Here is a 25,330-nt window from a genome sequence, read left to right on the forward strand (position 1 = left end):
TTTGCCTCCACGGCGTTTTGCATCATTGCAAAATGTCCTTAAAGAAAAAACTAGGAGATTTCAAAAAATAAAAAAAATAAATTTCAAAACGTTTAGAAAATTTTATACAATTTTCACATTTCAACAATTTCCAAAGTGAAAATTGTTAACAATTTTCTTCGAATTTATTTTTTCAAAGATAGCAAGGATGGACCAAGTTTAAAAATAAAAAATGGGCAATTTGGTTGAGTAATATTACCCAAAAATGACTACAACTCATAAACGGTGCACTTAACCAAATTTTACAAAAATACTTTTCGATTCAGAATTAAATGTTACATCTTAAAATGATTTTTAAATTCTTATGTTTTGAATTTTCGATTCTTTTCATAAAAACAATATTTAAAAAAAAATCATAACTTGCTCAAACACAAAACGTCCGTCACGTCCTAAAGCTCAAGAGTTGTCAAAAAACATTTTTTTTCGTTGCGTGATAAAAGAACGCTCGCTCCCGTATCATGACCTACTGAGGGGCTGTCCAAATTCGTATAGAAAGTTGTATGAAGAAATATTGATGCAACTCGTCGTTGTCAAGCTATCTTGTCACACGTGTATTTTGGGCCAAATTGAGTTAAGAACGCCAGATCCCCTAAACTCGGTATAAATTTTGAGATATTCAATAAAACCAGAAAAACTCCCTGCATTGTTGAAAGAACACCCTGAAAATTGATGTAAGTGCGAAAACTGGCTAAAGGGATTCAAGTCAGAACGCGTTTGACACACGTAGATGCCTGACTATGATTATGAACTGCGGCAACCAAATTGAACCAAACTTGCGGACGATGCATGTTATGGTCAAAAAAAAAACAAAACTTGTTTGTTATTGTTTACAATGCGTCTGTGTTTAACTCAAGATCATCCATTAAAAGCGTTTTTCTCGGAACGTCAAAAGTGCATGCGACAAGATAGTACGACATCGTCAAACAGATGGTTTCATACAAGTAAAAAACTGAAAAGTCGATTTGCGAAATTATAGAGAATTGTTCTTATATGTTTTGAGAAATAGAAAACAATGCTTGAATTTTAGTTTTTGTTGGAAATTACTTTTTGAAAGGTGCAACACATTTTCTTAAATCAAATAGGGCGCCATCCATAAAGTACGCCACACTCTAGGGGAGGGGGTTGTCGCAAGCGTGACAAAATGGGACAAAGGGGGAGGGACGGGGGGTCCGCGAGACTGTGACGTCACGCAAGACTATTTTTTGAATACTGAAAATTCAGTCTTAAAATATATTTTAAAACTGTTGAATGTTTGATAAACTTTACTCATACAATCATCCCTCATATTCGGAACAGTTTACAGATCGGGCATTTTTCAACAAATCATGGAAAATCGATGATTGAACATAATGATTTGCTTTTACCTTCATGTGAAAGCTTTTCTTGCGATCTTTTGATTGATGTATAGACCGGCTGTACATTTTTACGTTTTATATCAAGTTTTTAAAGAAAAACATTGACCCTTGAAATCCACAAATTCGGAACTCTTTTTTCTTACGATGTAAACAAACTTTTTTTTTCTCTCTAGAAGTACATATTTTTTATAAAACAATGACTTCACACTCTGAAACCAATAAAACTCAAGCTTAATGATGTTTGAAACATGGTCTGATAACTTTTTTTGTGAAAATATCAATTGAATTTAGGTGTTCCACAATTGTGGGAGGCACAATAACATCCTACAATCATGGAACAGGCAATTTGGAGGCAGTATTTTGCTGCTGTGGATAAAAAAGACTTAATAGGCAGATTTTTGTTTGAAAAGTACTACTTTTACTAGTGAAATAGCAAGAGAATGTCCAAATAAAGGTCCTAAAATAGTAGGGTCGACAGAAAAGTTCCGAATATGTGGGATGACTGTAAATGAAACAAGATCAAGGTTTTAAGAAGCAGACTTTTTGATAATTGATTTAATATGCTTATTTTGGCCGATTTTAGCATGACATACTTTACGGATGACGCCTAGTTAATTCAATTTGAAAACATTTTTACCAGTTTTTTTTTTAAATAAGACAATTTTTTATATTTTTTGTACACCCCCAGTACATCATGAGCCGGCTTTTATGCGATCAAAACAAAAGTTTGCAGAGCAAATACAACAAAAACCTACTCATTCGTACTCATACACCGCGAATCATAACCCCTTCAAATTTGAATTCCTGCTCCAAACCAAACCCTCAAAGTGGATTTCAAGTCGCGATTCTTGGTGTAAAATTGCCGTCAAACGTGTGTGTGTGTGTCTCAGACTGAGTTTGTATTGCATGATTTTTGGCGACGTCCAAACCATACACTTGCTCATCCTTGTTACGCTACAGTCCGTTTGGTGGTAGTTCTAATAGAACCCCGACCACACTCGTGTAAATGGTGTGCGTCGCGACGACTTTTCGACCAGTACGAGAACGGCCACCGCGGCGACCAGATGTGCTGAGAAATTTCGCGCACGCTCACGAACCTTCTAACAATAGAACCTAGTTGAGTTGATATTTTTTTGTCGTGGGTTTTATTTTTTTAAAAAAAAAAGAAGAGTAATGAGAGTGCAATTATAAGATGACAAGATGGTCATGAAGATACACGCGACCTGCAGACTAAACTAAACGAAACTGAATGAAAACGATAATAGCCAACGATAGTGGATGACGCGACGCGTCCAAGTTCTGTCTGTGATACGATTCTACACACGTGTTTGATGGTGTCTGAAAGCGGGGTGAATCAGTTATCTAACCAGTAAACCGAGCAGAGTGCCAAAAATTGAGTTGTCAGCACGCCAAAAGTGCTGCCAATTGCGTGTCATCCAGTAACTCTTACATATGGGAACACACTGCAGAACAAAGCAAAGTGCGTATAAATGTTATGGTTCAGTGGTTTTTGCGTTGTCTAATTTTTAGAAGACTTTTTTTGTTCGTTAGTTTTTAGTTCTAAAATGAGATTAGCATTGGTGAATTCAATTTGTCGTGTATAAAATTTTCCGAATGAATATCCGTCCATGTGACTCTAATTACCTCGCAATACATCAAAGTAGGCTGACGTTGTCGGATTGGAAGATTTGAAACCTCCCCGATCTGGATCGAAGAATGCGTTGTCATTGTAACGGTGTACGCACGTGATTTTTGTCATATCGGCTGCCGCCCCCTCCAGTAGCAGGCTTCTGGGAAAGGTGAGTTTGCCAATCTTGGGAAAGTTTGTGTTTTTTTCCCCACGAAAAGGCTGATTTCAAGACATTTTTGTTTCGTTTTTTTTTGGGTATTAGACCAAAACTAGAGAAACCATTTTGCATAACTAGGTTGCCCATACAAGTCTCCGTACAATTTTGGCAGCTGTTGTTGTTATTATTTTTTTAATTGTTTTATTTCTGGCAGCTTCAACTTTCTTGGATCAAATTCTATGTCAATATTCGGAAATAGCTTAGAAGGAATTTTCTGATCAATTTGGTTTCATTGGCAAAGTTGTAGTTATTGAAATTTTAGGAAATAAAATGTTAGTGAAAAATCGTTTATTTTGAAAAGGGTTACTTTTTCAAAAGTTTAGCCATTTTTGTTTTATTGTTCTAACCTATACCTACAACTTTGCCGAAGACACCAAATCGATCAGAAAATTCATTCTCGAGTTACTGCTTTTTTGAATATTTCATAGCAATTTCGTAAGGATAGCTGCCAAATGTGTTAACAGTAAAAAGTTTGGTGAATTTGGAAATTGAAACATTGGAAGGTCAAAAATTACTTCTTTTATGATGTAATATTACCTCAATTTAGACTGAAAAAGTAGCTTTACAATGGAATACAGTCCAGACTCGATTATCCAAAGGCCTTGACAAAATATCACTTCGGATAATGGAATCACGAAACATTTTTTTTCAATGTCTTATTTTTGATTGTTGAGCTTCAGTATGACCCCTGAACTACTCTAAAGTGATTAAAAAAATTTAAATCCAAGATGGCGGCCAAAATGGAAGTGATAAAATATTGAAAATTGCATTTTTTAATTCAACATTCAAATTTGACTAAAATGGGGTTGTGGAACTCGAATTTGATATTTAAAGTAAGAAAATAAAAAAAAACGAAAATGCCAAGTTTCTGGAAAAAAATTAAAAATGATTTTTTTTTCAATATGAGTATCAAATGATTGTAATTTTGTCATACATTTCGAATATAATAAAATCACTTTGTTGAAAATACTACATTTTCACAAAACTTCGTATTTTCGAAAAAAATGCTCAAAATTTCTGTTTTTTTTCCAATATAGATATCAAGCGGTCAAATTTAATTTAATTTCTTACAACATGGATAGAGCTAGTGATTTTACGCGGCGTTCTGTTGTCATAACTTTCTCTCTCTAGCAAGCTCTCATAACAAAAAGAGGAACGGGTTGCTGAGACCGCGTAAAATCACTAGCCCTAAATATGGATACCAAACGATAAGAATTTTTTCATACATTTTGAATGTAATAGCATCTCTTTTTTTAAAAATATTGAAAAAAATCACAAAACTACCTATTTTCGAACAAAAAACTCAAAATTTCAGGTTTTTTTTACAATATGGGTATTAAATGATCGGGATTTTTTTATACAATTCGAATGTTTTAACAACATTTTAGGAAAATACTCAAAATTTTTACAAAGCTTTTCGAAACCATCCTTAACAATAAGTTTTTTTTTTAATGAGTGTCAAACGATCGGGATTTTTTCATACATTTTGAATGCAATAACGTATTTTTTTTGAAATTACTCAAAATTTTCAATTCGAAAAAAATACTCAAATTTTCAGTTATTACTACCCATATTATAAAAAACTGAAGTTTGGAGTATTTTTCAAAAATAAATAGTTTTGTGATTTTTTTAGAATTAAAAAAAATGTCTTTACATTCGCAATGAATGAAAAATGCCAATCATTTGATACCCATTTTGTGAAAAACTGAATTTTTGAGTATTTCTTTCAAAAATACGTAGTTTGGTGAAAAAAATTGAGAATTTTCAAAGATTGTTGTAAAAGCAATTTTTTTAGTAAGTTTCGAAAATACGTAGTTTTGAGGAGCGGCCGTGGCTGACTGGTTACGGTGTTCGCTTTATAAGCGAATGGTTCTGGGTTCGATGCCCATCTGCTCCCAACGAGAAAGATTAGAACACAGAAATTAGAAATGATAAATATGAACGAAAAATCAAAGTCGTTCGAGGCGGGGTTCGAACCCCCGTCCTTTGAATTGGTAAGCAAAAATGCTAACCACTAGGCCATGACGACTTGGTGAACTTGGACTGGAATTAGGAATACTGTTACAGAGAGCGAGCTGTGGCGCTATAACCACGGCAAATAGTGTCCAGGGCATTCGTGGAAATACAATGTCCCATCCCAGAGGGTCCCGGTGTACCAAACCTTCTTAGCATGGTGCTCCCAACGAATACAACCAAAATCTCGGAGCGTATGGTGGTGTGTCCCCACGCTTCTTCCTCCCCTGTCGATTCAGAATTGTGTTGTTGTTCGAACACTCCGTGCTCAAACTCAACCCAATTACGAGTCCTCTCTGCGATACGGCTTTACGCAGTAGGCCTGGCCGCTTTAACGCTTGTGATGTTTCAATGCATTCCGATGCAATGGCGCACTACAAATGTTAATAAATGACAAGAAGAGTGCTAGGCGTCATCTAACCTAAGGCACTCTCCAGGATCCCTTCGAAAGATTGGCTGCGCTAGGGTCTGATTAGATTAGATTAGATTAGATGTTTCGAAAATACGTAGTTTTGTACAAAAATTTAGTATTTTCAAAAAATTGCCTTTCATTCGAAATGTAAGAAAAAATCCCGATCATTTGATACCCCTATTGTAAAAAACTGAAATTTACGGTATTTTTTTTTTTGAAAATACGTATGTTGAATATTTTTAATAAAAAATTGTATTACATTCGAAATGTATGGACAAACCTGATCATTTGATATCCATATTTAAATAACAATTATTTTAAGGGTTTTTAAAGAGAAAAAAATGGCATTTTGAAAATTCAGAAAAAACACGCAATTTTGAGAAAATTTTCATTTAATTGGAATTGCAATGGATAGCCGCCATTATCCAGATTCATTTTTCATACGATTATAGTCAATGTCTCCCATATAGCCAAAATTCCATAAGCTCTGTGATTCAGTTATGCACGCCTCGGGTTTGCATTTCCCATATGCGGTGCTAAACCGAGGCATGACTGTATAGAGACAGCAGTTTTTTTTTATAAATTTTATAAGTTTTCAATTTGAAGAACAATTACTAGTTTTGATGTTATGTAACTGTTGTATCCGAAACCAATAAAAAATATCCAAATATTGTGCAGTAACAAGGCTGAAATAGCTGTCCCAATTCGCCCCAGGTGTCCTTATTCGCCTTAGATGACGGTAATGAAAATGGTTAAGCACTTTTAAGGATCTTTTTCCAAAGGTCCTGTAAGCTTCTTGGAATTCCCTATGTTGATAGAACCTTTTCAAATAAAATTCTGGATATTTTTTGTAATTATTGTAGGAAAAAAAACCAAAAAAAAAATATCAAATTGGTGCTCATTCTTTTTGAAATTTAGATTTCAAAAAAGTGTCCACGTGATTTATGGATGATCTCTAATAAGGCCGTTGAAAATATTTTTCAATACTTATGTCGGAGATCCCCCCCACTCCACCCTACAAAATTAGTCCGAATAATCGTGTTTTCACAAAATTTATAGCTTCGGCACCAAACTTTGCACCATCCTAAACTCTGGTGCTAAAAATGTCTTTTTAGTCCCTTTTAATAAGTCGATGTCGGTGTTCGCTTTTGTACTGAGCTTGCTGGGATTCCTATGTAGATAGTACAGTCATCCCCCATATTCGGAACAGTTTACAGATTTTCCAATGCTCAACAAATCATAGAAAATCGATGATTGAACACAATGATTTGCTTTTTCCTTCATGTGAAAGCTTTTCTTGCGATCTTTCGATTGATGTACATTTTTACGTTTTATATCAAGTTTTTAAAGAAAAACATTGACCCTTGAAATCCACAAATTCGGAACACTTTTTTTACGATGTAAACAATTTTTTTTCTCTCCAGGAGTACATATTTTTACAAAAAAAATGACTTCACACTCTGAAACAAATAAAACTCAAGCTTAGTGATGTTTTAAACATGGTCTGATAACTTTTTTTGTGAAAATATCAATTAAATTCAGGTGTTCCACAATTGTGGGAGGCACAATAACATCCCACAATTATGGAACAGGCAATGTGGAGGCAGTATTTTGCTGCTCTGGATAAAATAGACTTGAAATGAGGGTTTTTGTTCAAAAAGTACTATTTTGACTAGTGAAATAGTAAGAGAATGTCCAAATAAAGGTCCTAAAAATAGCAGGGACGACAGAAAAGTTGCATTTTGCATCCTATTGACAAATTACCACAAAAGTGTTCCGAATTTGTGGGTGTTCCGAATATGTGGCATGACTGTACAAGAGAACACACGGGCTTCGATGTTTTTAAAACCGATTATTAAAAAAAATACCTTACTTGATTAAATGATAGGATAAAAATCGGAATTAATTTTTCATCTTGGATGTTCAGAAAACAAGCTCTGACAATCAGTATTATACATATTACTATGGTTACACGAAGTGTGTTATCCTGGTTGAACTCAAAAGTCCCATGCAAATGTGTAAAAGCAAACTGGAAAATGTGTTATGCCGATTCTCACTGTTCGGGCGCACTGTTTTGTCGACCAAAAGAAAAAAAGCAAAAAAAAAAGGTAAACAGAAAAATCACTTTTTTCGATATGAATTTTCAGCCGATATTGGGATGGAATCTACAAGAATATGTTAGAATTTGCCATCAGCACGTGTTTTTTTTCAGGAATTTATCGTTTAAATTGCGAAAAAATTGAAAATCAAAAACCCAAACAATGATTTGTTATGGGCTACCATTTGACAGCTAGTGGTTTTGTTGTGGGCTCTCATTTGACAACCGTGCTAATGTCGACTGTTATCAGTTTGCTTTGGTCGAAATAGGGTTGCCATCTAGGGGGTGGACATATAGGTTAATAGATCATTAACACATTAAAATAGATAGTTAAAGTATTGATATTTCGTTAATTTATTGACGCAACCCCACCTTTTCATTTTCACCGTTTTGACAAGCCTTGGTTTCCCACCCTAATTCTTTGAGCGTGTGATGCGTGTGGGACGCCATTTTTTTCATTGCTGTTGTTGCACTCGGGTGGTAAGGAAGTGTTGTAAACAAGGTTGTAAAAGTGTTCGTTGTTTTTTTTCTTCAAAAATTTAGTTGATGAATCCCCTGAAATGGTAAGTGTGCCAGCAAGGAAAAAAATAATATTCACAGCAGTAGGCGTCGGAAACGGCCTCTCCGGAAGAAAATGCAGTCAAAACACTGCGAATCGCTGCCATTCTCATAACAGAACCAACCGCAATCCAATTTTTATTTCGTGCAAAATGCTGCGATAAAAAGAAGGGGAATTGCTTTTTTTTCTAGTTGGATACTAAAATTTTGTCTTCTGAGATCTGGTGGAATTGTATTTGATGTATATCTTTCATTTTCAGGTTATGTTACGCTCGGTGTTCTAGGCAAAGATGCGCCCCGAAGTAGGAGTGGTTAAGGGACACCTCACCTCGACAATCTCAACCTAGCCACGGACAGCGCCGGCTGGAAGATTCCGGGAATCAACGAACCTGCAAATGATTGTAACGGGACCAGCACCAACAAGAAACTGAACCCGATGGGTGTTCGGAAGCGGCACGCGGAGGAGGAGCAGCTTCTGGTGGCCAAACGAACCAGTGCCGGCGTTGTCCATGAAGAGGGCAAACACGATCAGAGCGACCTGCGCTGCGAATGGGGCAACATTGCCATCCTATTCTTTCTGTACCTGCTGCAGGGCATTCCAATCGGGCTGGCGGCGGCGGCCATCCCGATGATGTTGCAGAATCGCGGCGCCAGCTACAAACAACAGGTGTGACTTGATGGTTGGGCCGGTGATGCGTCTTATCTCAATGGGGTTGATATGAGATGAGTTCATCACGGGCAATACGCGTCGCTATAACAATTGTTAAACATTTCAGGCCGACTTCAGCAGTGGGCTGCTGTGGGCGCCGATCGTCGACTCGCTGTACAGGTCGCGCTTTAGCTGGCGCAGTACCTGATAGGGTTGTTTGTGCTGATCCTCAGCCTGCACGTGAATCGCTGGCCGAGGGAGATGAAGTGGTGTCCTACATCGCGCCCAACATTCCCATCCTGACGGGGATCTTTTTCGCGCTGAACTTCCTCGCCGCCACGCAGAACATTGCCGTCGACGAGTGGGCGCTGAAGCGTTGCAATTTAGGTCAAAGTCATCCCCTACCAAATCGCCCTGACGCTGCTCGCCGCGGCCGTCGTCTGGTTCACCCGGCCATGATCTACGACCACCACGTTCCGTACTACTTCTATCCGATCCGATGCGGTTATGGCATTATTTGCGCGAATCAGCGGGCCGGCCATCGACGGAACGTACATGGCACTGCTCAACACCCTAAGCAATGTGGGCGGAAACTGGCCAATCACCGTGGTGCTGTGGAATGTCGACGTGCTGCTGGTGAGGAGGGGAAGAAGGAGGAACCGCCTACGGCCGGCAACCAGGGGCCGGAGCCGGACGTATCCGACTCGGTTTGGACAGCTGCTGCAGTCCAGGTTGTGTTTCAAGAAAAGCAGGAGCAGGTGGCCTCGGAAGACCCAGAAAACGAGCAAGTTTCTGAGCTTGACGGATCGAACCGGGCTTACGGTGTCGATGATCCGTCGGCAGATGGGTTGGACCGAGCAGATTAAGGGTACGCCGTCGCTGATCAACCGATCCATCGTGAGTGAAGCCGTTGATGAACTTCCGGTGGATTTGCTAACGAAGCCGATTCAGCAGAAAAACATTACGACTCGACAGCAGAGGCTGGCTTAACCGGCTAAGCAACCGTTCACGATGAACAAGCTCCGCAGCACAAGCTGGTCTCGATCAAGTGATCCCTCCGGTGCCGCAAGTGCGACCACAACGTGACCAACCAGGACCAATTGAGAAGAATCCTGCTACTGAAGCTAATCAATCCAACCATCAACGACATGATCATCACAATAATAGAACTTCCAACCGACGAGGAGGAACGTCTCATGATTGAAGAGCTCAAACTGTCCGCGGAGACGACTATCTCATCGTCGTCCTCTTTGCTGGCGCTGACAGTCGCGGGGTTGATCGAGTACGAGTAGTTTGGCCTCGAAGAAGGCGGCACTGCTGGAGGACCCGCGGATGGTGCAGCAGAGTGTCAACGGAACGTTCAGGCTGCACTTTTTCAACCAGAACCGAAACCGACCGGTTAGTGGGATACTTTCCAAAGAAGCATCCATCACGACCGCGGCGATCAAATTGTTCACTACGTTCACTACCGAATAGCAGGCAAAGAAAAAAGCCAGAACGAAAAATTGAAAAAGAACAGATACGGGCAGCTTTAAATTTTGAGTTTTTCAGTTTTTTCGTAAATAAAGAAATGTATTCGCTTTTTAATGAGCTAATAAAAAAGGGGTGAGGAGGGGTATGTTTTCATGTGCATCCTGTAACAGGCCTTGTACACCTTGGCAAGAACGCTAGCGATGATGGGACATTTTGAGAAAAATAAACTACAACTTTCATAATGATAGCCTTGATTTCATTAGCCAAAGCTACACCAGAAGTCGTGATGAAGGAACTTGCCATGTCTGCCTGTACGGCCTGTTCTCATACGTTCTTCCTGGTAGTATTCTTCAGATTGTGAGCCATATTGAAGTGTAGTTCTGAGCGCCCGGGGTTCTGAAGACAGTTCCTCAGAAGCCACAGCAAAAGTCCAACCGGAGATGCTGGAAAAGCGGAAGATATTGTGGGGGAATGAAATAAAATACGAAATAAACACAAGTTTTCTTGGTTCCGTCCTCGTTTTTTGATAGAAAAATCTTCTCCTTCAGGCGGCCACCGCCCCGTCCACGTCTTTTGTGAAGAAAGTTTTTACTCCGAAGTCTCAGACTAAAATGACACACAGATTCCGTTGATTCCGGATCAGATCCGTTTTTAACTTTATTTTCCGCTACAGTATTTAAACCTGAAAAATCGCGGGTCAGGCAAGCACATGTTTTTGTTCATCAGCTGTCAAATTGAACCGAGATTTATAATACACGGTGGGAACGCTAGCTCAACTATTTGTCAGTCTATTGATAAAATATCAAAACCCTCGTCAATAGATTAACGAACAATAAAAACATTAATTCTGTCCAACCCCTAGGTTGCCATCAAACAAAAATCAGTTTTTTTATTTGAAAATAAGGTCCTAATCATAACCTGCAACTTTGCCGAAGACTCCAAAACAGCTTTATAAAAACTCAAATTTTGGAATATTCACATGCTAATTTTGTATGTCCTTGTATGGAAAATAAAATGAATCCTGTTAATGCTTCTTTTGACACAGAGCATAGCTACAAAGTTTCATCTAATTCTAATAATCAAAATAAAAAATCTTGAAAACAAAAAGTGCGAAATTCAAAAAATTACTCGCTAGTAAAATAAGTCCTTTTCTGGAGTAATCAGAGTAAGTAAGAAGCTGATAAAAATAATACAGAAAAACATTTCGTATCTTTGTGTTTCGATTCAAGGATTTCATTATTTGATGAAGGATGATCTGGAATCAATCTACAGTTCGAATAATACCATTTAAACGAGTTTAACCGCGCTATCCACCCCTCTCGAAAGGAGCCTCATTTCGCTCGACTTATCAATGGGTAAAAGGGGCAGATAACCATCATTATCTCAATTGGCGCGCAAAAAAAAAAAACAATTCTCAACCTCGCCCGGGGCCAGGTGTTCGCGCCTTATCACACACTCAATATCGTGCCATAATGGGTGTGCTTTAATTTTGATAACAACAGTTCGTAATTCCAGAACATCGTACGGGAGCATCGGCGATGGTGCTCTTTGCTGGAATGTTCCAATAAGGCAAATCACACTCCTTTTGAGAAACGATAAGGGTTGCTTAATTTTTGCAATACTTCAGTAATGTTTATCTGTATTATTTGTTTTTGGGGGGTTTTCGGCGTGCAAAAGCCATGAAAGTTAAGTTGCTGAAGAGTCAGGTGTTCATGCGGTGGTTTTATCAGGTTGATTACCCGCCTTTTGAGTCATTGTTTGCGCTTCGTGTGTAGGAGGTGTCTTTTGTCATACATTTGCTTTTTAAATTATCATGCGTATGCTAAATGATTGTGTGGACTTTCAACGAGAACAAACGGAATTCTAACCTAAATGATGCATTTTGAGTATGAATAGTCTAATTCATATGAAGAGAGTTTTAAATCTTTGCATAATCACTTGAAGAATCTCCAGCTGAAATACGTTTGCTTGAAGAAGAGTAAAAATTGATAACGTTAGTCGCTACCACTATCAGGCTGCCCGTTATCAGTGTTGCCATAACGGTGCTGCACATGCATTTACACACGAGCTACCTTATCCCGGTAGTGGAATACTTGCTTGCTTGCAAAAGCTCCCGACACTATTTTTCGCTCAAATTACAAAACTGATAATAGCTGACGGGAACGGAACAAAAAATGCTGATCCGCTCGTAAAATTGTGACGGATTTACTGCTAAGCAAATATTGTGCAATGTTTATCAGGAAGTAAAATCTTTTAGCTTTGTGGTGCAAATTGTTCTGGAAGTCTAAATTTGATTGTTGACTCTAACAGGGTCTAACAATTTCGAATACCGCAGACGTTTGAGGTGACTTGAGTTTGTGCATGCGTTAAAATTCCTTCCACAACATTTCATCTGAATCAAATCTGAATCGGAGCGAATTGGGATTTGAGACAGCTGTTTTAACCATGATGGAGCACAATTATGATTTTTCAAGTTGATGTCGGTTAGAACAGACTCCGACTAACAAAATTTATACATCTACTTTCAATCAAATTCAAGACTGTCATCCCGAGTCGCTCCAGTTGATGGTACTTTAAACTGTGGTTCAAATTAAAAAAAATGGAAGCAACAACTAATTACTCAAACCGAGTTAAGCTGCTTTCAAAAGTTCAAAACGATACCAAAAATGTTGCATAAATCAAACTTATTTGAATATAGGTCACATGAAGCTTCGAACAACGTTGCGATGCATTTTTATTGTTTAAAAGGGAGGACGAAATGGAGGCGAAAATCCATTAAATGAACAAAAGTTTGTTTGCCAAAATGTTATGACAAAATTGATGATTTAGATATTGACAGTGCATAAGAACTTTTTGTGTAAATTATGTAGTCTTATTTTAGAAAAATGACTTATTTTTCAAATACTCAAATTGTCATAATTTGCAATATGAGTATCAAACGATGAAGAATTTCTATTGATGTTTACTGCATTAGAGATTTTAGTTTCAAATAATAAAATTTACAGAATATGCATTATAGATAAAACGAAGTGCAATTTTGTATGGATTCTCATATTATAATAGTTTCCTAGATGTGAAATACTCCAATTTTCATAAAATACTTTTTTTTAAATGCAAGATAAATGTATGTTTTTTTTTGTATTCAGTCGACTCTCTGGTTGTCAATATCCAAGGGACCGTCGAGGAAGAGAATCATCAGTTTACAGAACGATGCAAAATGAAGAGATTGAAAATATGTTTTTCTTGGTACCCAGCTATGGGAGAGAATCATGGCAACGTCCATCAAACAAAAACAATCTAATGTCAAACACCCTTCAAAGCTTCGTTTCGCCAAGAAAAATGTCTACACGCAGAAAAATATTTTGTAGAATCAGCCTGTACGAGGTTTGATTCAACAAAATTTTTGTTGAATATAATCAACGCCGATTTTGCGTTGAAACAATCCTTGATTTTCTCAATTCAACAAAAATCTTCTGTTGTTTTGAAAAAGTTGCTTTGACGTTTAGTGTTGATTCAACAAAAATCTTGATTTTCAATTCAACAAAACGTTTTGTTGATTCAAATATGCCTTATTTTTCTGCGTGTATGCAAGCCATGAGAAAGTGAAATTATTGACAACCGGAAGAGATTTTCAAAGCAAACAGAATCCAAGGGACCGTCGAGGAAGAGATCCTTCAAGCAAGGGAAAATATCGAGGAATGAAGAGAATTGGAGTATGCAGATTAAAGGGACTGAAGAATTCATCGATAGATGGAGAATTATTGATATCGAGAAGATCGACAGCCAGAGAGTCGACTGTATATACAGCAATTCCATTTGAAAAGAGCCTAAACCAAAAAAAAAGTTCTCCGATCGGGCTCAAAATTTTTCTGGGGGTTCCTTGGCCAAAATAATTAGACCCGTATTTTTTTGTTTGGCCATTAGGGTGGCCTACATCGTGCTAGGGTGGTTCAAAAAATGGCAATTTTCGTCATTTTTCGCAAAAACCACTTTTTCTAAAAATCATATCTCCGCGCCATTTCATCCGATTTTAGCTGTCTTAGACGCAAAGAAAGGTGATGAGTTTGGCTATTTGGGAAAAATAGTAAAAGTTCCAAAATCTAGCTTAACTATTGAAAAGTCGTATGAAAACCTAAAATGGCGTTTTGACCGTGTCTGGACCAAAGAGCCTATGTCTGAAAATATTTTTATCGGATTCCTCGGAAAATTTCACATAACATATCAAAAATTGGCGATGTCGAACCGTACGTTTTGGAGATACGATTTTTGAAAATAAAACTGCGTTTTCGACGCGCCACGCGCAAAAACGGGAAAATGACGAAATCGGCAAAAATCAACTTTTTCACTAAAACTGCGATAACTTTAAAATTTCAGCGATGACCTATACATGTCTGGATACCAAAATTTTCGTAATTGAGAGACGCAACTTTTGGTACCATAACATCTATAGGTCATCGCTGAAATTTTAAAGTTATCGCAGTTTTAGTGGAAAAAGTTGATTTTTTGCCGATTTCGTCATTTTCCCGTTTTTGGGCGTGGCGCGTCGAAAAACGCAGTTTTTTTCAAAATCATATCTCGAAACGTACGGCTCGACATCGCCAATTTTGATATGTTATGTGAAATTTTCCGAGGAATCCGATAAAATATTTTCAGACATAGGCTCTTTGGTCCAGACACGGTCAAAACGCCATTTTAAGTTTTCATACGACTTTTCAATAGTTAAGCTAGATTTTTGGAACTTTACTATTTTTCCCAAATAGCCAAACTCATCACCTTTCTTTGCGTCTAAGACAGCTAAAATCGGATGAAATGGCGCGAGATATGATTTTAGAAAAAGTGGTTTTTGCGAAAATGACGAAAATTGTCATTTTTTGAACCACCCTAGCACGATGTAGGCCACCCTAATGGCCAAACAAAAAAATACGGGTCTAATTATTTTGGCCAAGGAACCCCCAGAAAAATTTTGAGCCCGATCGGAGAACTTTTTTTTTGGTTTAGGCTCTTTTCAAATGGAATTGCTGTATATATTTATTAAAATAAAGCCGTAAAAACCATTTCTTTAATATCCAAAATATCTATGGAAATAGAAATGTTGAGAAAAATCAAAATGTCAATGTTCAGCACGTCAAAAAGTTTCTTTTTCGAAAAAAATATTTTTCGTCAAAGTCAGATTTTTTGAAAACTAATGATTGCAGTGCATTCTATTTTCCCTTGTTTTTGGCCAGAGTCTAAGAACATAAAATTTGAAAGATGCATTGGTTCTATTAAAAATAGTATTTCGAAAAAAAAATGCGATGTTAAGCTGTGTAATCTTTTCAAAATAACCACAAAACATATTCCTGATGAATTCTATAAACAGCAAGTTCTCACGAAAACAGCATGATTGTCCTTTGGGTTCCTTAGCCGGAATAATAATACCCGTTTTTTTTTTGTTTGGCTGTTAGGGTGACCAACGCCGTGTTAGGGTGGTCCAAAAAATTGCCATTTTCGTCGAAACTTAGGATGCTGTTTTGAAGGTCTTGGGATCAAAAAGCCTATGTCTGAAAATATGTTTATCAGATTCCTCGGAAAATTTTACATAATATATAAAAAATAGTTATGTTGCGTTTTCAATTTTCCGAGTTATGATTTTTTTGGAAATAAAAACTGTGTTTTTTCACACACCGCGAGCAAAAACGGAAAAATGACGAAAACGCGAAAAAATCTGGAGTTTTTTTTGAAAAGGTGCAATAAACCAAATTTCCAGTTTTTGCTTTTTGGGTGTTTTTAAAATCGCCTTGAGACACCCAAAAGCAAAACTGAAAATTTGGTTTGTTGGACCTTTTAAAAAAACTCCAGAAATCAACTTTTGCCTTTCTTACTAAAGAAAGGTTTAAGTTTTAATTTATTGCTGGACGTCATTTCCATCTTTGTAAATATTACAATTCATCATAATTTTTTTTTTCGGAAACATCGCTCAAAAATCACACTGTATCGATTTTTGACGCGCAATCGATTCATAAAGACAGAACTCGTCCCACGAATTTTGAGAAAAAAAAAATCCGTGGAGTACGAGTGATGCCCGTGTGCAAAATTTTGTGTCGCGAAGTCCTCGGCTCCCCTATTTTCGACTTTGATTATTCCAAATGAAATTGAAAGCTGGTGTGCTGGACCCGACCCTTTTTGAGGTCGAGTTTAGAAATATCTGTTTTCGGATGTGGCAAGACTTTTCAACTAATTACAGAGTTTTTAAATGAAAATAAGGTCGAAATTTGACATTTTCAAATCTTTTATTTATTTTCCGAGCTGTATAACCTCCCAAATTTTCATCAGGCTTCATAATTTGGATCTGGAGTTAGAGCCGTATGATTAACCTACCACAAGAAAAAAATCCCTAATAAAAGGTAAAAGCCCACCTGGTGACCTTCGCCAACATTTTTCGTTTCCATTTTTTCCGAAATGTCTTTCTACATTCATAGTCCAGACCATGAGTAAGCATTTGAAACAAATTTGACATCTATCGGAAATACCCATACATTTTTGGAACGATTTATTTTCGGCCTTTCTACTGAAGATTTTTTTTCCTATTTTGATTTTTGAGCAAAGTATGAACCATAAACTACCTTAAAGTGATTTAGGATTTAAAATCCAAGATTGCGGCTAAAATGGCGGTAATGAAATATAAAAAAAAAACAAATACATTTATTAGTTTTTAAGGCAGCGTTTCAAATTTGAAATAAATGGTTTTGAGGAATTCGAATTTGATATTAAAAGAAACACAGTAAAAAAATGTGTAAATTTGGAAGGTGTAATTTTCAAAGGTCTTTAATGATGCAATTTTACCTCAATTTAGACTGAAAAAGCGACATTGCAACAGAAAAGTGGTAAAATTACACATTTTCAGAGGTAAAATTACACATTTTTTCTGACTCATATGATGTACCCTTTCCAGATGTAATATTACCATGATTTTTTTCTGTGAAGAAATTAAAAAAAGAGGAAAACATTATTTTTTGTCGTGATTTGATTATCCGAACTCCCATACAATCCTTCGGTTAATCGAACTTCGGTTAATCGAAACTTGGGATAATCGAGGCTTCGGGAAATCGATTCTGGACTGTAGAGAGATGTTTGGGTTAGACTTAGAATACTTTAATTTTCATATTTCTTTTGCTTCGAGCTGCTGCACAGTGGGAAAAGGGGCCCAAAAAAAATACCGCGACATAGTTTCGCGCAAACCATCGACGTTTATACATCAAAAGTTTCATTTTTGCACCAGGAACAATAACCCGATGTAAACTCGCACTGCATGGACTGGTGGCCGGAGTGCGCAAAACCATGTCGCGGTAATTTTTTGGGCCCTTTTTTCCCACTGTGCGCTGTATCACAGCAACCAGAGGTTCAATCTTCAATGCCTCTTAGACAAAAAATATTTTCAGAGATGGTCACTTGAAAAACTGCAAATATTTAGCTGAAATCAAACTTTTGGTGGCTATATACTGAAAACGGGGCCCTTTTTCAAATCTGTAAAGTATTATCCAATTGAAAATTCAATTTAACATAAAAAAGGGTAAAAAAATATGTATGAAATTTTAATTTATTTCAAAAATCACATTTTTTCAAAAAATTATAACTCAGCGGCAGAATTTGTGACCATACTTATCTTTGGCTCAAAAGTTGTGAGTTTTTGTCCCCTGAAACATATCTAAAAATCTGAAAAATCAAAAATACGGATTTTTGGAAATTGAATTTTGTAAAAAAAGTTACTTAATCCATCTTTAGGTGGTTGGTGGCTTCCTCACATTCATAAAGTCAATACATTCAGTAAAATTTTCAACATTCCCCCTTAACATGTTTAACAAATCAACTTTATTACTCATTTCTTTTGATAGGGTTCGCCGACCTTCAATATTTCTGGCTCATCGGCAAGGTCTGATAAAAAACCTATCCAACGATAGTTCGCATGGAAGATTCAGACAATATTTCTATCACAATATCTAAAATCCGGCCTCCAAAATGTTTATAAATATCACTTAAGTTCTAATAACTTTTGATAGGGTTGTCAGATCTTCAATGTTTTGGGCTCATTGGAAAGGACCTTTCTTAAAATGTATAACATGATAGGTTTGCTTGCAAAAGCCACCCTTTTCACAATCTTCCGGACATGAGCAAAAATCATTTTTTTAGCATAACTTTTGAAGTACTCAACTAAACTTGCTGATTTTAAATAGAGACCTATGGGACCCCAAGACGGATCGAATGAGACTAATACGGTCAAAATCCGTTCTTTTAGTCCGGAGACAATCGAGTGACACACATCTGCACAGACATTTGCTCAGAACATGATTCTGTGTCGATATGTATACGTGAAGGTGGGTCTACGAGGTCAAATTAAAAAGTTCACTTTTCGAGTGATTTTATAGCCTTTCCTCAGTAAGGTGAGGAAGGCAAAAAGCTAATTAAAAAATTGACAATTTTTTTTCCGCGGACCTAAAAAATGGTCGAAATTGGGCGATTTTGTAGATAATTGCTAATTTTTATGTACTTGATACTACATAAAATGATTTTTTTTTTGGCAATTATACAAGCTCGTGAAAAATCGGTGACATTTTGCAAGCTTGGGAATTTAGATGTTAAGGAATGTTTTTGAATTATTTTTTTTTCTATTAAAAATTATATTGCTCTGACAGAGTTTTCTTTAGAAATGCTTTTTTCAAAATTGTTTTCATATTTTTCTATTGATTAAGCTTTCTTGATTAATGACTGCATCCAAGTAACGCAACTTAATCGTTCTCAGTAAGTAAACACAAAGAAATCACCCAGTAATCTGTCCTCTTCAGACATCGAAATCGTCAACTGTCCCAACCCTCTCGTTCATCCTGTGTCTTATCGTTCAATGTGTGGCATTCCTATAAAGACCCCTGCCGATAAGGGCTCCCTATAATTTCCTCGCCGGGAAAAAAGTTTTACCCGATAAGCCGTGCCATGGAGGTTGACAGCGTCGATGCAACTTGTCGCCGGTTCGCCCGGCGTGGAAATCAGGGAAAGTGATTAGCGGCTTATCTCTCGGGTCGATTTGTCTCGTTTGAGGTTAGTGTTACTGGATGGTATAATTTGTTCAAAATTGTCCCGGAGATTGGTGGGTCACCCTATCGAACTATTTTTTTGCCCATGATGTCTATATTAATTCGGGAGTGCTTATCGCACTGCTTTTTTTCTCAACCACCAAAGCGATAGAAAAAAAAACACATCAGTGAAAGACTGTCGAGTTGGTAGGTGATAAGATAAGCGGCGACAAAAAAATCCTGACTCAACCCCGTCAACCCTATTCGATCAACCGTGCGCGGTTAGTTGGTGGGAGACCGGCGTTCGGTGTGGATCTGCAACAAATGCACTTTTTACTGTGCTGCACTTCTGGCAGAGTAATTGGGTTAGTGGCGGCGCAGTGTAAAGTTCAATTGGCTTATTACCAAACCGGTGTGTGATCTCGGAATCTCGGACACATCCAGTAGTACCGTTCAGTGTGTGTGCTCAAGTGATGATTGCCGCCAATTTGCGACACTCGTGGTCAGCTCTATTGTGTCGCTCGACTGTCGAATGTGTTTGATTCGTCATCTTTTGTCGGGGGAAAACGGTTTGAAAAGTGTATTTAAACGAGAATATTGTTGTGAGAATATTTTTCGCAGTGGTTTTGCTCAGTTTGATTTGCTACAGACTGTGTCTGGCCGAGAAAAGAAAGAAGGAAGAAAGAGTCTGAGGATATAGACCTCTGTAGAGTCGTCTCTTTGTAGAGCAGATGTACATGTCTCGCTGATTGAGTGGATCGTGCAAATGGTAATATTCAGTGTTAATTGACCAATTGATATAAATGTTCTAATTCAATTCAGGCCGCACCACTAGCGGGTTGGTTGGCTTTGGCCGGTAGATGCTTTTGACTGGAGGAGAATGTGTAGGGTTAGGTAGACTGTTGACAAATCATATTTTTTAAAATATTTTTAAAGATTTTTTTGGAATTACATGAAACATTAATTTTACTCCTGAATCAATATCTATAATCCTCATATAACACGGAAATGTAAATAACTCATGTAGGGTAGAGTAATCATCAATGAGGCACTTTTGCTGTCCACATTAAACGATTAAATTAAACGGCATTTTTTATGAACTTTTTGTTGTATTTTCTTTAACATTGACCGAAACATGAGATCGAAACGACCTCAACAACCAGAGTAAAACTAACTAACTAACTAAACTTACTCTACGAAAATCAATTTTCCAGTAAAATATTATGTTTTTTTTTACCCTCTACAACAGGGGTGACCAAAGTAAGGCCCGCGGGCCAAACGTGACCCGCGAGGTCATTTTTTTGTGGCCCGCGAACCCATTTTGGATGATGTAAAATGGCCCTTTGACGCATCTTTAAGGTGAAGCCGTTGATCATTTTCAAAGAAAATTGATCATCACTCTAAAATGCTCTGTATTGAATTAAATTTTACGAATTTCTGCACCAAAATGAATCAACATGTGCCGGTGGTTGCCTTCTTGAAGCCACTGAAGGACGACGATTTCCATAACTTTGCAAGGATAATCGTTACTAAAAGGAATCAGCATGTGCACTACTCTAAACAACTTGTAGAAGGAATTGTGTCAAAATATTAATAGGGACGCAAAATTTATATATTTGAACGAAAAATCATGGCAATGATGAAAGTCTTCACATTAAGTGATTTTATAATTCCTGGAAATTAAGGTTAAGTTTATGCCACGTTTCATAATAGGTTTAAATGTGGCTAAAAAGGTAAAAAAATAAATTTGTTTTCATCAAATATTTATGGAAATTTTATTACAATTGGAGGAATAATTTTCAAAAAATTCTTAAGCAAATATTTATAATTTAGATTTTACAAAATTTAAAAACTAAATTACACACTTTTACAAAGTTTGTGTCACCCCTTCTAAAATATATTTAAAAAATAAAAAATCAATTTAAATAAAACTTTAAAATTTTCATTACATTTGTGAAATCACGATTTTAACAATAAAAAAAAGCAAAAAAAAACCAATTGATTGGAGGCTTTTTTGTACAAAACTGTTTATTTTTTTTTTGCTTTCTAATATTTTGTTTTTCGTTTTACAGATTTAAATTAAAGAAAAATCATTTTTTTCTCATATGGCCCGCAAGCTCACGTGAGCTTGGCCCGCCATTCAAAAGCATTGAGCACCCCTGCTCTACAACCCAACCCCGCCTTTAGACGGGCTTCGATTTAAAAAACCGTCAAAAATCCATTTTTCTACCAATTTTTGATCTTTAAAAAGCAATAGAAAGAAGAACTCTTGAAATTTGAGAAAATTTATGGGTTGGAAGTTTTACTTGTTTTATGTGACTTTGTCATTGATTTAAAAAAATGTACTTTTTTTAGGGGTCAATTTTGGCTGTGTTTTTACAAACATTTCCTACATTTTAGGTAAAAAGAAGTATGCAGTAATTTTTCTTGTACCTCTACCTCAATTTTCTGACCTCTACCTCAATTTTTAAACCTCTTCATACTCTTCATACCTCTACTAATTTTTTACAACTTAAATGATAATGGTGCCATTTTATAACAGAAAATCTGAAAAACATGCAAAAAAATAAAAAAAAATATGATAAGCAAAATGTAATGATAACGGGTGGTAGAATAGGTCAAAAACTACCAAAAATAGACATAAACAAAATAAGATAAATGCAAATTAAAATACTTAAAATTAAACAAGAAGAAGTGAAGCTTTTCGTTAAACAAAAGTTGTTCAAAATGATCTCTTGAACACTGGAAAATTAAAAAATTTCGAAAAAAAAAATTTGGCCAGTAGAGGGTTAATGTTTCATTGGAGGTGACTTGCGGTAAACATTTAAAAGCAAATTTGCAACTTGAAACTTGAATTATAAAAGTTTTACTATTCAGTATTGAAATTTTATATAATCCTTAGATTTATACCAAATAACTTTATATCTTTTGTTAAATGAAGTTTAAACTCAATGAATGTGCTAACCATCAGTTTCAATTATCGTTTCTGAAGATTTCCATAGATTTTGAATAGTTTATTGAAGAGAAATCAAAGTGTCTCCTTGTGGAATGGAATAATTATCCTAATACATCATCCTGCATCAATAAATGACAATTGGCCACCAATCGGCATTAGTTCGGTGAACCGTTTCCGATTGGAACCAGTTCAATCAAAAGTGGAAACAGAATCCGGATCTTCGGTTAAAAATGGACCACATTTTTTCCTCAACTGACAAATCTGAACTTTTTGCATTTTTTTCTAGAAGCATTCAATTTGGCAAATTCTTCCAAAAATTACAAAATTGTTAAGAAAAAAATATTGGTCAAATGGCCTCGTGATTTTGAAATAGAAGTATTCCAGACGAAAAATTTTGCCCCCAGGATCACTTCTTAAGTTTTCCAATGGTCACAATTGGGAATATATTTGGATAATCTTTTTTATAATTCTAAGACAGTGTTTCTCAACCTTTTGCGATCCATTCTCCCCTTGACTGATTTGCAAGAACATTATTCCCCCTTATTTTTAATTTACTGATATCAATGTCAAAATAATTATTTTTTTTTAGGTTTGCAAAAAGATTACAATTTTCATGCCAAATTTAAGTGTAAATTACGCAATAAACTATAGTAGGTATTTAAAAACGTTTTATTTTAATTTAAAAAAAAACTTACTTAAAAAAACTCAGGTTTGATATTGATTGATTGTTTGTTTATTTAATTAATTTTTCTTGAACAAGAAAAGCCACCTTTCTAGGCTTCTTTTCGTTTAAATTACAATAAAAAAACAATTATAAAATATGTACAAATATTAAATAAAATTTATAATTATCTGCGGCAGAAGACAGATTACTCTAAAAAATGTGAAGAATTCAAATCTTGAATAAAATTTGATATTTTTTTTCAATTTCCAATTAGGCCGTTGAAAATATTTTTCAAAGTTTATGTCGCCCCTTCAAAATCGGTCAAAAAAAATGTTTTCCAAAAAACTTCAAAATTTCAATGAAAATAGAAGTCTAATCAACTGAAATCCATCTAAAAATCATTTTTCCGCATTTAAAATCATATTTAGCACGTTCGGGCTTGTTTAAAAATGTTTTGAATTTTTATAAAATTCCAATGTACAGCACCGCAAAAAAAAATATTTTTCGCAAAAAAAAAAAAATCGACAGAACTTAAATAATTTGGAAACTAAAGATGGCAAAACTACTGGACAGGTGTATAAGGCATTTTAAAACACTTTTTCCATTAATATGTTGAAACCATGGCTCGTAATTTAAATTTTAATACTTTTTTATTTTATATTTAGAATGGCCAAATTCTCCCCAGGGGTTCCTCATCGCTTTATTTTTGGATCCTGAATTCAGAACCATAATTGACAGTAATTGCCCCAAGAGTGAATGACACCATCTACGTAAAAGTGGCCACCGGAGGTCGGTGGATCCGGTTTTGACGAGTTGTAGAGTGAGGACTCCTAATTAAAGAACACGCTTGAATAATTCTAATGAAAATTACATATCAAAATTCGGATCTTTCCGTGGCCTGTCTTCCGGCCACATTTTCATCGGATTTTGGTTCATCAAATTTTACAAAAGTATTTTTCCATTTATAACTCAATGTTATATCAAAAATTATTTGTTTTGTTGTGTGCATTTTTGATTATTTTCCAAAAAACACTATTTTTCCAAAAATAGACATACCGACACACGGACAGTGTAAAGTTTGGCAAAATCGAGATACAAAGTTTAAAAAAATGCAAGTTTGTGTGTGAGCTTCGTCGAAGGATGACAGCTTCTTGAGGTACAGATTTTCAATGTTTTCATAGCACCCTATTACGTACACCCCCACCGCCAAATTTGTATGGAGACTTGAATGAAGGAAGTTATGATGCAAAATGGCTCACCTTGTCAGCCTTACTATGACATCTCCTTTCAATTACAATAAATGTTATGCGTGGTAACGCTTCGTTAATGTTGTGGTTAGTAACATTTAAATGTAGGAGATTTTTAATTGTACTTTTGTGTCGTGTACAAGAGTTCGTATGGCAGATTTTTTTCAACATTAACTAAATTATTTTCCGCTGACGGTTTTTTGGGTCACATCACATCAACCAAATACCCTACCCTACTAACAACTTTTCAGGTTCCCATCGCTTGTGGAGTATAAGCACTGGATAAACCAGCTGCCCTAGTAGCAACCTGCGCTAACTAACAGTCCTGTCCCTTTAACTCGAGAACTACAAACTGACATGGTGGGCGCCGTTTGTGGCCAGTGAGCCAGTGACTTCATGCATGCTGTTGATAATGCTCTCACAATGACATCTACTTTCGTCCGTTCACACACGAACGAATGAGCGAAGTCAATCATATAGTCATTTGACCTCTCTCATTCGCGTAAAGCTCTATAGAGTATATCGATGTTCCAATCGCCTTCCGCACGGCTGCATTCAAATGATTGTTGTCATGACGCAGCACCGCACAAGCTAGAAAGAGTGAAAAAAGAAACTAGAGAAAGAGCATGTGCTTTTGAATCGCACGGCTGCTTGAGTGTCGAGCTCGGCATTCATTCGTTTCAACTTCGTGAGCGTTCACTGACAGCCTCTTCTTCTACAAACAACATGTAGAATGGAGCACTTCCATTAGGTTTTACAGCGTGACGTCACGAGCGCACACGCACACACATTTTTACTGAGACACACGTGCATAAAATGTAAACAGTGCAGCCAAGCTGTCAAATTTCTAACCTAAAAACCGAGTCGGCGTAAAACCTAATTCGAGCAGTTTTTTTCTTTTTTCTACAATGTATTTCTTATGGAGCGAACTGTCAAAAACTGCTCGACTGCGAGTGCTCCATTGTAAAAACATGT

General features: G+C 36.4%; 2 protein-coding genes across 4 annotated transcripts in view; both read left to right on the forward strand.

The window, feature by feature from the left end:
• Positions 1-2,417: 2,417 nt before the first annotated feature.
• LOC6051493 (protein peste) overlaps positions 2,418-25,330 on the forward strand; it is a 47,147-nt gene continuing 24,234 nt past the window's right edge. The window contains exon 1 of one of the 3 annotated variants that reach the window (XM_038262071.1): positions 2,418-3,193. The gene's annotated coding sequence lies outside the window, so the exon portion shown is untranslated. Of the gene's footprint in view, positions 3,194-19,781; positions 20,258-25,330 lie in introns of those variants that run through there. The other 2 variants (XM_038262073.1, XM_038262072.1) reach the window with 2 other exon arrangements.
• Positions 8,196-9,179, forward strand: LOC6053349 (acetyl-coenzyme A transporter 1). The gene is made up of 3 exons (XM_038260706.1): positions 8,196-8,327; positions 8,583-8,989; positions 9,099-9,179. The coding sequence occupies exons 2-3, from the start codon at positions 8,759-8,761 to the stop codon at positions 9,177-9,179; spliced, it is 312 nt and encodes a 103-aa protein (XP_038116634.1). The 5' UTR covers positions 8,196-8,327; positions 8,583-8,758.

The sequence above is a fragment of the Culex quinquefasciatus genome, chromosome 3 (genome assembly GCF_015732765.1).
Source record: "Culex quinquefasciatus strain JHB chromosome 3, VPISU_Cqui_1.0_pri_paternal, whole genome shotgun sequence".
NCBI lineage: Eukaryota > Metazoa > Arthropoda > Insecta > Diptera > Culicidae > Culex > Culex quinquefasciatus.

What these genes read in the sequence shown, in the direction of transcription:
- LOC6053349 (XM_038260706.1), top strand. Translation starts at nt 8,759, where the DNA reads ATGGGTGTTCGGAAGCGGCACGCGGAGGAGGAGCAGCTTCTGGTGGCC. An exon ending in GCGCCAGCTACAAACAACAG is followed by an intron (nt 8,990 to 9,098) that starts GTGTGACTTGAT and finishes TAAACATTTCAG; the next exon opens with GCCGACTTCAGCAGTGGGCT.